General features: G+C 38.5%; 1 protein-coding gene across 1 annotated transcript in view; it reads right to left on the bottom strand.

Moving 5' to 3' along the window:
* Positions 1-14,773, bottom strand: part of NCAM2 (neural cell adhesion molecule 2) — a 292,092-nt gene that overhangs the window by 139,553 nt on the left and 137,766 nt on the right. The window contains exon 2 of the mRNA XM_065065564.1: positions 44-118. Coding sequence (XP_064921636.1) covers positions 44-118 — 75 coding nt within the window. The remainder of the gene's footprint in view (positions 1-43; positions 119-14,773) is intronic.

Below are 14,773 nucleotides of genomic sequence, written 5' to 3'. Positions count from 1 at the left end.
ATCTAAGAAAAAATACATACTTAGAAGTAAAATTAATACATACCTGTGCATGTGAAGAATTTGGATTCACCCACACTGAGCTCAACTTTGCTAAGTGAAATTGTAACTTGAAGTAGAGCTGAAAATGATAAAATAGGTTGTGAATACATTTTGGCATCTATCAGTTTAAATTTTATCTTTTCAGGTTTTGTATTTTCTCATTCTATACCATAGAACTTGTTCAACAAGTCTGAGAAGTTTCAGCTAAGCATTGTAGCTTTTGAACTGAATTATACAGAAAGGTAGAGAAAACAATAAAAATAAAGATTGTACATGAAGTATAACAGCCTCACATCCCAAAACTGAGGACAAAATTAAAGAAGTAAAAGAGATAGATCCAAAAACTGAATGAGAATAAAGTGAATGGGAACACCCAGCATAGACCCAACAACAACAAAGAACACACACAAAGAAACTCCAACAAACAAACAAACAACCCAAACAAACATCTGTACAGTAAATAACATTTTACATGAGATGTCATGAATTGTGGATACTTTTTCGAGGAAATCATCACAAATCAAACTTACTCTTTCAAAGAAATAAATAAGTAAGTAAATATATAAATAAATAAATAAATAAATAAATAAATAAATAAATAAATAAAATTTATACCCCACCTCCCATGAGAAAATAGCTAAGAATGAAAACAACAAAAAGCTCTGAAGAACACACCCTGCTTCAGGCAAAAGTAAATATCTGTGTGTACTCTGTTCACTAACATCAACACTTGTCAGCCCATAAAAACTGTCAGGAAGAGGGTGTGACTGTCTGGAGGTGGGGAGAAAACCGAAGTGGACTATAAAGGTGTTGAACCTAGTACCAGAGCAGGTACTAGCACTATTCTTATTGCAATAGCAAGGAACACAGTGAAGGCTCCTTTAGGACACACTCAGCACTGACAGAGAAAGAGACTAATGTGCTTGTTCTCAAGCAAAGGACAAGCTTAAGTATAGGAAAGGAAGTGAGTTTCAGACAAAGTTTTATTTTTGTTGTAATAAGCATCAGGAGTAATAAATCATCCAGGAGGCTACTCAAAGCCTCACTTCTTTATTTGCCTGTCAGGATAAGTTTCACTTTAACCTCAGGACATATAACTCCTGGCTGGAAACTAAGGTGCTAATAAATTCAGAGGTTGAGGACTTTCAAGAGATCAGAGCCTGGAAAATTTATTTCAATTCACACTCCTATGTCACCACTTGTCTAGTACTATAATTTTTATAGAGTTTGTAGCCTTGTAGACTTGCTTCAAAAATGTACATGTTAGCATTTCAGCAGTACTGCTTCAAGGACAATTTCACTGCTCAGTTCCAATAACTAGTAACTGATGTTGAACGACGTAAATGTAACAAATTAAGTAATAAATGTCAGGTAGAATGTAAGGAACTGCATGATGAGAGATGAAAAGCAAAGTAAGAGAATACTTCTTCATGAACAAACTAGATACTTGAGACTATAACACAGCTTTGGCAAAGGGTCAAACTCAATTCAAAATTCTTAGCATAAATGCAATTATAATCTCTGTGGAGACATGCTAGCTAAATCTCTGAAACTAAAAGGAAATAATATTTTATACATATGGTAATTAAACATTTACAAAATAGAAAAACATAAGATTGTCTAATTTTTCCAGTTTCTGCTTCATGTAAATAGAAAAATATTACTTCATGTGAAGTACAATGAAAAATACTGCCCAAGTGATTAATCTAGCAATCTGAGTTTATTAGGTAGTCAGGCAAATAGTCAAGTACTACACTAGGAGAAGTCTCCTTTACTGAAAGTAAAATATTGCAGAGAGACAACATATCCAGAAAGTTTTACATTATTTTCAAATTTATTTCAAGATGAACTACATAGATGCATTAGGTTATTATAAGCTCTGATGAAGATGTCACACAATGTGCACACAATTCTGGTTATTGCTGGACACTGTCAGCTAATGGATTAATATAAAAGGGAGTTGATTGTACCAGGCTACTCTGAAGGTCTTAAAACACAGAGACAAATGCTTATTTTATCAGGTCAGTGAAGATGTTAAAAACATTCAAGTCAGTAGGGGCTGTGTCTAGTTATGTTAAACCAAGCCCAGAAAGGAATAGTAGCTTCTTGATAGATCTGACAAAATACTGTTTCTTCTCATGTTTCTAAGGATATTACCTAACTAGCTATAATTAAAAAAATAAATAAATATAGAGAGATTTTTAAATAAAGGCAAGATCTAGAAGATCTGTTCAGTTAGAACACTGTGGAGTGTAATGCTATCATAGTATAGCTGTTCTGGGAAAAAGTGAAGTTAGTGCTTCACTGAGTCTTCCATACATGTGCAATTTTATAGCAAAAGAAAAAAAAAAAGCACTATTAGCAGTAGGTGATATAACCAAACCCTTCCCTTTTGATCATAGTCATTATAAAAGAATTATTATCAGCTGTACTACACTAAGAGGATTCTGTTGAAATATCCCTCAATGGATTTGAAATTCACTTAGGAAATAAGAATAATAATAAGAGGTCCATTTGTTCTGTTAAATATGGAGACAGATTACTCTGTTCATCAGATCTAATATTTAGTAGACTATCTGATTTCAGTTCCATTTGCACAAGTACCCTTCACATTTCAGAACTACCATCACAAACCTGTCATAGCTCTGTCTCCCCAGATGATGACCTAATGCAACAGAAGTGAGGTGTCATCAGTGAGAACTTAGAAAAAGTGTAAGTCACTCACATATGTACATCTATTGTCACTTAGCAATATATCAAAACATGTTAAATGTGCATAATATATAAATGGATATTTAAAACATATATATGTATATATAAGATATATAAGATACTGAAAAGGAGACAATATTTGAATAAAATATGAAAAAATATTAGCTAAAACTCTGATCAAAATAGTGACTCCAGCAGCGGCTCCTTGTTAATTCAATTTCTTAAAAAAAAAACCCCAATACTCAAATCCTCCAAAAACCAGAAAAGTTTTGTTTTGCTTGTATTGAAAAGTATGACACCAAGTAGATACCAAGAATCAAAACATATAATATTCTGCTCATGTTTCCACAATGTAAATTTGGTGCAATATATTTAAACAGTTTTATGCTATATCTATCAATCTGAATTTATCTTAGAATTCACTTTTGAGCAAGGAGACAGCACTCTACGATGAAGGGGTCTTTCTATACCTGTTGGGCTGCAAACCCACTAAAAGGGAGAGGGTAATGTGAAGGCAGTGAAAAGGAAAGGCCACAGCTTTGAAAACAAAACAAAGCTTGGGACAAACATGGATCTAAGGAGAGGAGTGATAGCTACAGAAGATAATTTTGACAGCTTTTGCAGTGGCTTCCAAGAAAAACAAGTAGGGTACAAGATATAGCTGAGAGAAGGACTGTATTCTTTGTGAATGTCCTAATTCTCTTTAGCATAAGTTCTCTAACCATAGTTACAACCTAGAATGCTTTGCCTTCATACAGGAAACTTACTTGGGTGATGTCGTTTTCCTTTTAGTAAATTACTACACTTAGTGTTTAATATGCTTCTAAAACTTGGCTTCATTATTCTTGAGCATGAAGAAATTAGTAAAATTCTAATTGGCATCAAACTCAATCCCAGAACAACCATTGACCCAGTTACTCTATTTTTTCCCTTTATTATGCAGGCTTCTGAGAATATTATCTTTAAATTCACTGATTCCCAGATAAAAGTGAATGGGCTTTGAATGAAAATGACACTAACACAATCCTCGCAGAAGTGGATTCTCTCTTAAATTTCTAATATTTTCTAGTTTTTATATACTTTGAAAGACCGAAAAGGTGCTTTGTTTTGTTTTTAAATACTACACTTTACATCAGTTTGGACTCCTAAGCTGAAATAGAGAAACAGAAATCATTAAATGTACACTGAACTTGTTAAGTATCTATTCAAGGGCATATTATGTTAGGGAAAATGCCCTTTTAGGTTTTGTTTTGTTTCCAAATCTTAGTAAGTTGTTTTCTACTATTAATTCAGCAAAGTCAGAAATACTAAAACTTTATACAATCCATAAAGTTACAGTTTGGTAAGAGAAAGTCTGTTTTCAGCTGTTTCCGTGAGTAATCAAATAATCAGTAACCATATACCTCGGCCCTGAAGAATTCCATTAAAACAACAGTACAAATTAGAGCTAAACTAAACTCTGTTAAGCTGTTTGCATTCAAGAGACAGAATCACCAGATGGAAATAATGTTCAGAGATATCTTAAGTCACGTAAGGTACTATTTTTTTTTTCATAGACAATGAAGAAGACTCTAACATTGTACACCTTTGTAGTAGGAATGGCATGAAGTCAGATGTTACACAAAAGATGACCAGTAAAGCCAATGGTCACTATTACAATTATAATCATTAAACAGCTAACTCAAAAAAAAAATGCTAGAAAAAATAAGATTGTACCACATACTGTCACATCTCTTTTATATCCAAGTGAAATGCCTATGGGGAAGAAATCCTATCATCTGCATACCCACTGAAAAGGAGATTATGTTCTTGTTGAATTTGTAAAGTCTACAAGACTTGCGATGTTTAAAATCATCTCATACATTTGTAAACCACTGGAAATAAAAATAACACTAAAGAATTTCTTTTCCTATGTGTGTGAATCTATAGTAAAAATTCAATCCAAAGAGACTATTCAAACTTAACTTACTCAAGATTTTATAATTTAAATATACTTTTAGATTTTTTCTCAATTTGTTTTAGCAGTTTAATAAACTACATAAAGTTCATTCGGACAGTATTCTAATATCCTGTAAGCATTATAACTTTTTTCTCTTTTTCTCTTATGAATAAAGATATATCAACTGGCCTAATGATAACCTGTTCTCCACTCAGTGGCCTTGAAACCTTGCCTGTGATTTGTTTTCTAGAAATATCTGAAAGACAAACTGCATCTGCAAAGCCAAGAAACAAAAATGTAAATTCTATGAGGGCTGGTTATTGCTCAGCTTTTTAGTGGGCAGGCTACTACTAAATCATGACATACTACTTCTCCAGGGTATGACAATACTGAGAGATTTTAGTTACATTTTTAATTGCTTGACATCAAGTTGCATGATCAATTAAGTAGTTCAGTATAACTGAACTTTCAATTTCATCACATCAGCATTAATTTGGATTTGTCAGTAAGAAACAAAGGCCTGATATAAAGTTCTAAGGTTTTATCTGAAACATTAGGGACTCCTTTTTGAATTTCCATCTTATAGAATAGATAGTGGTTTATTTTTAGGTAGACAAAATACCCTTTGTGCCATTATTAATTCATTTCCTACATCTGTTGAAGAGTCATTTTCCCTGATGAGAAGAGCTAGAAGTCAGAGAAAGTTCAAACTGCCTTCTGGGGCACAACAGATGTCATAGGGGTGAAATGCATGATGAAAGAGAGCCAACGTGATCCTGCTTTGAGCAACAATGGCACAAACACTGAAGCATAATCAGAAAATCCTTTGTTAAATATTATTTTCCATGATACTTGCAGCAGAAAAAGTAAAATAGATAAGCTATTAATATCTGAGCAGAGACAGCATAGAACTATAAAACAGGATATTGCTTAAACAAAGTATGCTTGTTACAACTTTATTTGCAAGACTTATCTCAAACAGAAGTTACTCAGTACTGCCCCTGCACCTCAAACTCAAGCAATCTACAGTTTAGGAATAAAATATATAAGTATAAACATTGCGAGTTTTATCGAGACTTCCAGGTAGGTTGATATTGGGAGCTCAGCTCTCTCAAGGGATGGGTTAATGATTTAAATATTCAAATACAGATTTACAAGATCAACCTTATTTAGTTTTAATCAATGTTTAATCCATTTTCTAATCGTGCCATAGAAGCTTATCACAGAAAATCAAGATTAAAAGATATCCAAACTAAAACAAAACAAAAAATCAAGGTATCTAACTTTATTCACTTCAAGTCTGGCTTTGGCAAGAACAATTTTCTGTAAGTGAAATGCATGAACTTTGGAAGACTTCAGCTATAAAACAGGTTCATTCATGCATGAGATGATACAGATATTTAATCTTACTTAAGCTATTTCAGCTAAATTCAGTAGAACTTCTTATTATAAATGGAAAGAACAGTCAAGTTTGAAATTAATGGCTTAACACAATATTAAGCTATTTTAACTGTAGAGAAACACACTGAAGAATATTTATCATGTATTGATATCAGAAATAAATAAATATGTAGGAAAAAAAAAATATACCTACACTTTTCAAAGCTTAACACCACCTTAACAAAATCTCTTCAGTCCAAAAAAATGTTTCTGTTTGGCAGCAATAAACAGAAAGGAAAATTATTTCAAGACCCTATGGATTTTAAGAATCATGCTTCCCAAACTGAAAATTATGTACTCAGTTAATTCTCAATTTCATAATTTCTCCTACATTCAACATACAATCTTCTAAAAGTACCTCAATGAAAATAAACCTGAAAAATTAGCATCTTAATCTTCAAAGTGTCAGTTTGTAAGTAACAGTAAGCTAGGGATTTTTTTTTAATCTAATCTAAAATTGTTTTAATAAAAGTTGCAAAACTTAAAAGCTTTTAGGCAAAGAGAGTGATGCAAGCTGACTACAAAACATTAGAAAAAAGCATTTCATTAATAAACAGAAATCATTGATCATAGAGCTGTTAGTATTTAGTTGAACATGAATATAGGGGAATGAAGAACGATTTCAAGGTCTTGGGAAGGATGGCAAAAGACTCAGGGGCTCAAGTGATCTTCTCTTTACTCCTTCCATCTTCAAGTGACGATGTGGGATGCAATAGGAAAGTTCAGTGTCTAAATGATTGTCTCCAAGACTGGTGCTACAGGCAGGGCTTTGGATTTTTTGATAATGGTTGGTTTTATAAGACACCAGTCCGGACAGTGTCAAGCGGGAAAAGTTTATCTCGCAGGGGCAAAAGGATGCTGGGGCAGGAATTAGCTGGGCTCATTTGGAGAGCTTTAAACTAGGCTCGAAGGGGGATGGGGTTGTAGCTGGGCTTGTCCCAGTGGAAGCATTCTAAAACTGATGAGGACCGGGTGGTCTCCTATGCCCCTAGGGAGAAATTGGTGTGCTCTGCTTGCACCCTGAAACGCCTGTACACCAATGCGCGCAGCATGGGGAATAAGCAGGAGGAGTTAGAATCCTATGTTCGGTCGGGAGATTATGATCTGGTGGCAATTACAGAGACATGGTGAGACAGTTCACATGACTGGAATGTGGTCACGGATGGCTATGCCCTTTTCAGGAAAGACAGGCCAGCCAGGCGTGGTGGTGGAGTTGCTCTCTATGTGAGAGAGCAACTACAATGTACTAAATTCTGCCCAGGAGTGGATGACGAGCGAGTTGAGAGTGTATGGGTCAGGATCAAGGGGCAGGCTGGCAGGGGTGACACTGTTGTGGGCGTCTGTTACAGGCCACCAGATCAGGCTGAGGAAGTTGATGAGGCCTTCTATGGGCAGTTGAGAGTGGCCTCACAGTCACAGGCCCTGGTTGTTGTGGGGGATTTTAACTTCCCTGATGTTTGCTGGAAGGACCATTCAGCCAGACAGCCACGGTCCAGGAGATTCCTCCAGTGCATTGATGATAACTTCCTCATGCAGACAGTGGAGGAGCCGACTAGGAGAGGTGCACTGCTGGATCTCATCCTCACTAACAAGGAGGGTCTGGTCGAAGCAGTAAAGGTTGAGGGCTGCCTGGGTTGCAGTGACCACGAGATGGTGGAGTTCAGCATCTTGGGTGGCAGGAACAGAATAGCAAGTAGAATTGCAACCCTGGACTTTAGCAGGGCTAACTTTGGCCTTTTCAAGAAATTGCTGGGGGAAATCCCATGGGCAAGACTGCTTGAAGGAAAAGGGGCCCAAGATAGCTGGATTGCATTCAGAGATTGCTCCTTCCACGCCCAGGATCAGAGCATCCCCACACATAGGAAGTCAAGGAAGGGAGCCAGGAGGCCTGCGTGGTTGAATAGGGATCTGTTGGGTGTGCTCAAGCAGAAGAGGAGAGTTTACAGGTCATGGAAGCAGGGGCTGGCCACTTGGGAAGAATATAAGGCTGCTGTTAGAGGATGTAGGAAGGCAGCTAGGATAGCCAAGGCCTCCTTAGAATTACAGCTGGTGAGAGGGGTCAAGGACAGCAAAAAGAACTTTTTCAAATACATAGCAGATAAAACTAATACCAGAGGCAATGTAGGCCCACTGATGAATGGGGTGGGTGCCCTGGTGGCAGAAGATACAGAGAAGGCAGAATTACTGAATGCCTTCTTTGTCTCTGTCTACTCTGCCGGAGGCTGTCCTGGGGAGCCCTGTACCCCTGAGACCCCGGATGAAGCCAGGTCAATGGAGGAGTTTGCTTTAGTTGATGAGGACTGGGTCAGGGAGCAATTAAATAGTCTGGACATCCATAAATCCATGGGTCCAGATGGGATTCATCCGCGGGTGCTGAGGGAGCTGGCTGAAGTCATTGCTGGACTGGTCTCCATCATCTTTGCCAAGTCTTGGGAAACGGGGGAGGCGCCCAAGGATTGGAGGAAAGCAAATGTCACTCCAGTCTTCAAAAAGGGCAAGAAGGAGGACCCGGGTAATTATAGACCGGTCAGCCTCACCTCTGTCCCTGGGAAAATAATGGAACAGCTTATCCTTGGTGCCATCTCAAGGCATATCAAGGATAAGAGGGTTATTAGGGGCAGTCAGCATGGCTTTACCAAGGGTAAGTCATGCTTGACCAACCTCATAGCCTTTTATGAGAATGTAACAAGGTGGATGGATGATGGCAGAGTGGTGGATGTGGTCTACCTTGACTTCAGTAAAGCCTTTGACACAGTCTCCCACAGCATTCTCACAGCTAAATTGAGGAGGTATGGTCTAGACAATAGACTAGTGAGGTGGGTTGCAAACTGGCTTAAGGAGAGAAGCCAGAGAGTGGTAGTCAGTTGTGCGGAGTCTAGTTGGAGGCCAGTATCTAGTGGAGTGCAGGGGTCAGTACTGGGGCCAATATTATTCAATATATTCATTAACGATTTAGACGAGGGAATAGAGTGTACTATCAGCAAGTTTGCTGACGACACTAAGCTGGGAGGTGTGGCTGACACACCAGAAGGCTGTGCTGCCATCCAGCGGGACCTGGACAGGCTGGAGAGTTGGGTGGGGAATAACCTGATGAAATTTAACAAGGGAAAGTGTAGAGTCCTGCATCTGGGCAGGAACAACCCCAGGTTCCAGTATAGGTTGGGAAATTACATATTAGAGAGCAGTGTAGGGGAAAGGGACCTGGGGGTCCTGGTGGACAACAGGATGACCATGAGCCAGCACTGTGCCCTTGTGGCCAGGAAGGCCAATGGCATCCTGGGGTGTATTAGAAGGGGGGTGGCTAGTAGATCGAGAGAGGTCCTCCTTCCCCTCTACTCTGCCCTGGTGAGACCACATCTGGAATATTGTGTCCAGTTCTGGGCCCCTCAGTTCAAGAAGGACAGGGAACTGCTGGAGAGGGTCCAGCATAGGGCAACAAAGATGATTAAGGGAGTGGAGCACCTCCCTTATGAAGAAAGGCTGAGGGAGCTGGGTCTCTTTAGTTTGGAGAAGAGGAGACTAAGGGGGGACCTCATTAATGTTTATAAATATATAAAGGGTGAGTGCCATGAGGATGGAGCCAGGCTCTTCTCGGTGGCAAACAATGATAGGACAAGGGGTAATGGGATCAAGCTGGAACACAAGAGGTTCCGCTTAAATTTGAGAAAAAAACTTCTTCTCAGTAAGGGTGCCAGAGCACTGGAACAGGCTGCCCAGGGAGGTTGTGGAGTCTCCTTCTCTGGAGACATTCAAAACCTGCCTGGACATGTTCCTGTGCGACCTCCCCTAGGTGTTCCTGCTCCAGCAGGGGGATTGGACTAGATGATCTTTTGAGGTCCCTTCCAATCCCAAACATACTGTGATACTGTGATTTTAAATCTCAATAAATTGATAATGCAGTTAAATATATAATCTCCTCTCACCTACTGTTTTGGAATGATGGTACATGCCTTCACAAGAAGCACTTAATAAACTATATCCTGTGGATACAGTCTCTATCACAGATGTGTTGCAACTTCAAGACACCTCTCACCTACAGGGAGAGGCTGAGAGCGCTGGGACAGTTCAGCCTGGAGCAGAGAAAGCTCAGAGGGATCTTACCAATATGTGCAAACACTTGATGGGCGAGTAAAGAAAAGGGAGCCAGGCTCTTCTCAGTAATGCCCAATGACAGCAGAAGTTGTAATAGGCACAAATGCAAATAAAGGATATTCTGTTTAAACATATGTAAACATTTTTTTTTTTTTTTTTTTACTGTGATAGTGGTCAGATATTGGAACTGGTTGCCTGGAACAGCTGCTGACTCTTCATCCCTGAAAATATTAAAAACTTGACTGGACATGGCCCTGAGCAACCTGCTCTGGCTGACCCTGCTCTGAGAAGGGGCTTGGACAAAGTGATCTCCAGAGATACCTTCCTGCTTCAGCAGGTCCGTGTGAGACAGTGTGATCTTTCTTACTTAAAAATCTACCTCGCTGTCCCCATGGTCCACTGGACAGTCTTTTATTATAGAATAGTAAATCAGAGACAATACAAAGAAAAACTAACATAAGGGGAACATTTATCCAGGACCGTAAACTTTATCTTAAAGCCACAAACCTTATAAATGTTGCTAAAGGGAAGCACTCATGCTATGAGAGTGCCTCATATTTCCTCATTATATTTAATTTGGGTTTTGCTGAGGCAGAAACTTTTGGAAACTGCATTTCTCTATTGTTGCTTTGTAGTCAGCACAAGTTTGGTAACATGCCAGAACAGTAACTGAATGTGGACACCCTAACTGAAAAGTACATTCATATTGCCTTCAGAACAGCAGCAGAAAACATGGGACTTCGACCAGAAGCTAGAAAGAAAGCCAAGCTGAATCACTGTCAAAATTCTTTCTTCAAAATCAGCTAATAGCCTAAGTAGTCCTTCAATTTGCAGAGGAGTACTGGACTAAGGCAGCATTCTTTCTAAGTACTTGGCCTTTATAATTTAAATCCAAACAACACATCTCTTAAACTTAACCCAAAGGTTGCATGTGGTGCTTTTGTTGAATGCCAAACACAGTAATGCTTCAAATGATCATAAAACCAATTCAACATCACTAATCTAACAAAAAGAGGAAAAGAAACAATACTGGAATCATCTTTCTGCATCAACAGGCATAGCATTAGGAAGGTTGTTCTGAGCTGGGCAGACCCTGCAAGATCATTTCAAAATTATATCCTAAGGCCTGGACATCTCAAAATACTAGTTAATCAAGTAATGTTCCTTATGATTCTAACGAGTGGTATAAAACTCTGTGAAGAAGGGATTCCCTCCATGTCTCATAGCAGAAGCCAAGAGTTTGCCCATTCTTAAACAATAAACAACCCATCCTTACAAAAATACCTGCACATTCTACAGAGGACACATGTAATGTTTGTTTCTAATGCAAAGTATATATTAAGAGATTTCTCTAAAAAGAAAATATGGCTGCTAAAAGACAGTACTCAAATATAGGGCAAGAAATCAGGCCACATAGTTATGAAAACATGTATATTGACTGATTTAAAAACAAGAGATCTTTGCAACAAAATGTACAATCAATCCATTCTTCTCAACTCTCATAATAAAACCAAAAAACCTGAAATTAGCCTTTGAGTTCAAAAGATACTAGGTGAGGTCAACAACTCACCTAATATAGCAACTGTCCCAACACAGCAACCATTGCAATTACATATAACTTGTCCTTTGGCAACGGTTGCTAAAAATATAGTAGTTTCCATAAAATGTACCAGGAGGTGGCAATTAAGTTAAACCAGAACAATATATAAACTAAAGTTAGCAACAGTAATAGCATTATTCTCCCAATTACATCTTGAACAAAACACACTGAGTAATCAATGTCTCTGTAGCTGAACGGGAAGTATTTTAAACCTGATTCCAAGAACCTCTATAGAAACAAATACATTGGCTTTTCTCATGGATTTGTCTTCTTTTTCTTGTGAAAGGCAATACACCCTAAAATAACCTGTTTCAGAGAAAAGGACAGATCTAGCAAAAACATTTTGTGCCTCAAAAATCAGTTACAGTCTCTGTCAGGATGTTTCTTTAATACAAGCATAAGGAGTTCGTTCTCATTTCTTGGAACTACATAATGAAATTGGACTATAAACTTCATGTACGCAAAACCCCACATTTTTAACTGTAGGAGTTGACACAGAGATTGTGGAAATGTGACCCAAGGATGTCTGTTTGACCTTTCAAGAAAATGAATTAATAGCTCAAAGAGATCCATCATCCACTGCTCAAGGTTTTCACTATTACTACTGTATGCAATACTTGAAAATGTTATTTATTGGGATTAATCCTAAGAACAGAAATAATGTCTGCATCAGCCAACTAAGCTTCCTTACTTGTAGGATATAAGGAAGCGTTTGACCTTGAAGAGACAGGCCTGTGCCCTTGAGAAGCAGAATGAGCAAGTTTTGAGAAAGTAACAGCAAGAAACAGGATGTGGTTCCAGAGTTGCAGCACTGTGTGGAAAAAGGACTTTAACCAATACAGTGACAGAAGAATACATGTGATTGCAAGGCAATGAATTATGATCCTGCAGTGCATTGGCAAATCTGTGCAAGCAGGCAATGCTCGATGGGGAACCTCAATGCAGCTACAGCACTTTCATGCCCAGTGGTGATGTGAGACCAGGGGCCAAATACGTGGCAGCCCCTGAATTGAGAATTGATTAAGGAAGTACGCAAAACTGTCATGCAACATGCTTTTATGACCCCATATGCACAGGGTTTGTTGAACATGATTATGAAGGGACACATAATGACTCCTTTTGATGTTAAATAGTTGGCAAAACCTATATTTACTCCCGTGCAAAAGGTTTTATATCTCACTGGAGAAACCTATATAATGTAGCAGCTATAGATAATCTAGGATGAAACAATGGGGATCTGTTGCAAGGGGTGGGTATCCCCCAACTCTTGGAAGAGACACAATCGGCACACCACAATTACAGGTGCGATTAGTTTCTGAAATTCTGAGGTAGTCAGCAGACCTTGCATATCGAGCTATCATAAAGGTGTCTGAAACCGGCAAAGCAGCCAAATCCTTTACAGCCATCAAACAATGAGAATTACATGCAGTTTATTGGCTGTCTTCAAGAGGCCATCAATAAGCATGTTGAAAACCTAGAAGCTAAGGAAGCACTGATGTTGAAATTAGCAGTAGATAATGCTAATGTTGACTGTCAACGTGTTATCTGCGAGTTTTACAGTACATATTATGTGCTTCTGTGTATTGCCTTTCTGAAAATCAAGCAGCTTGTCAGGAATATGAGTTAATTGTTTTACTGGTTGTTGTTACAGTTTTTGATTTGTGGTATTGTTTGTATAAGTGCACCGTAAACCTTCTCCCCACTTCTCCCACTTGCTCTGCAAGCAGCTCTGTGCTTCCTCCTCCTCCCCCCCTTCTCATGATTTTTACTCAGGAGATGGGGTCAGGAACACCTGTTTTAAGACACATTCCAAAGAAATAAGCATTGGGAGGTGTTTTAAAACACAGGTAAGCACTTGGAAAGATGAGGAAAGAGGATCCTGTGAAATATTGTAATGAATGGTGGCTGCTGTATAAGTTAGATGATTGGGAAAAGTGGCCAGAGAATGGAACCTTGAAGTATAACACTTTGTTGCAATTAATGTTGTTCTTACAGTGAGAAGAGCAAGACAAAAACAAATATCTGCAAGAGATCATTAAATCATTGCAGACAGTTTTACAGGCAGAACGGTTTGAAATTCAACAAGCCGAGAGAGAATTAACTGATAACAAACGAGTCACAGAAAGCTTGCAAAACACTCTGCGAGATGCTTTTCATTATTAACTTGTTTCTTTGTAGGTACCTGCCTAAACGTATTACAGTTTTATAAGTCTTTGCCTGTTATATGGTACAGCAAGTTCACAGACTATTAAATCAGGAGAATCCATGGATCCAAAATGTATATTTTGTGATGATACAGAAGACCATGAGTAATTAAGTTCTTTACTGTGTGAATGTGGTGATATGGTTTTGAATGCAATAGCTGTTACTTTTCTTTCTAGCATGCTGGTTTTATTTCAGCATCCAGACCTGCACAACTCTGTGACAGGCTGTCTCATCTTGGTGTCCTAAATTTGGCTCTTTTGTATGCACACCAAGCAAAGAATCCTGGTTTTGGGATAACAGTTGTAGCACCCCAGATGAGACACTAATAAAAGCCTTGCCCAGTCCAGCTTACTAAGAACGGCAGGGGAGCAGGTGCCAATTGGGCTCCAGCGCACACTGACTTATTTTGTCAGGGAGACCCAGCAGTACCTCTACCTGGCTGAGCAGTAGGCGGCTCAAAGGTGCAATGCTAAAATCAAGCTATTGTCTTGAATAAGTGAAATTGTGGCCCATTTGCATATTTGAATTTGGCATTTGGTTTGCATATCTGAGCTCAGTATTTCAGTTTTTATATATATATATATATATCTATTTGGTACCAAAAGAATTTTGGTTAGGGAGATAATTACAAAATGGGAACCAGTTCCACTACTAAAGTACCTCCTTGCTCCCCCTTAGGAGGCATCCTTACACATTAGAGTAACTTTGTGGGGAATACTCTGATAAAAGAAAGTTTGAAACAACAT

This window comes from Columba livia, chromosome 1 (assembly GCF_036013475.1).
Source record: "Columba livia isolate bColLiv1 breed racing homer chromosome 1, bColLiv1.pat.W.v2, whole genome shotgun sequence".
NCBI lineage: Eukaryota > Metazoa > Chordata > Aves > Columbiformes > Columbidae > Columba > Columba livia.
The sequence above is the reverse complement of the archived record's forward strand: the minus strand, read 5'-3'. Positions and strand labels throughout refer to the sequence as shown.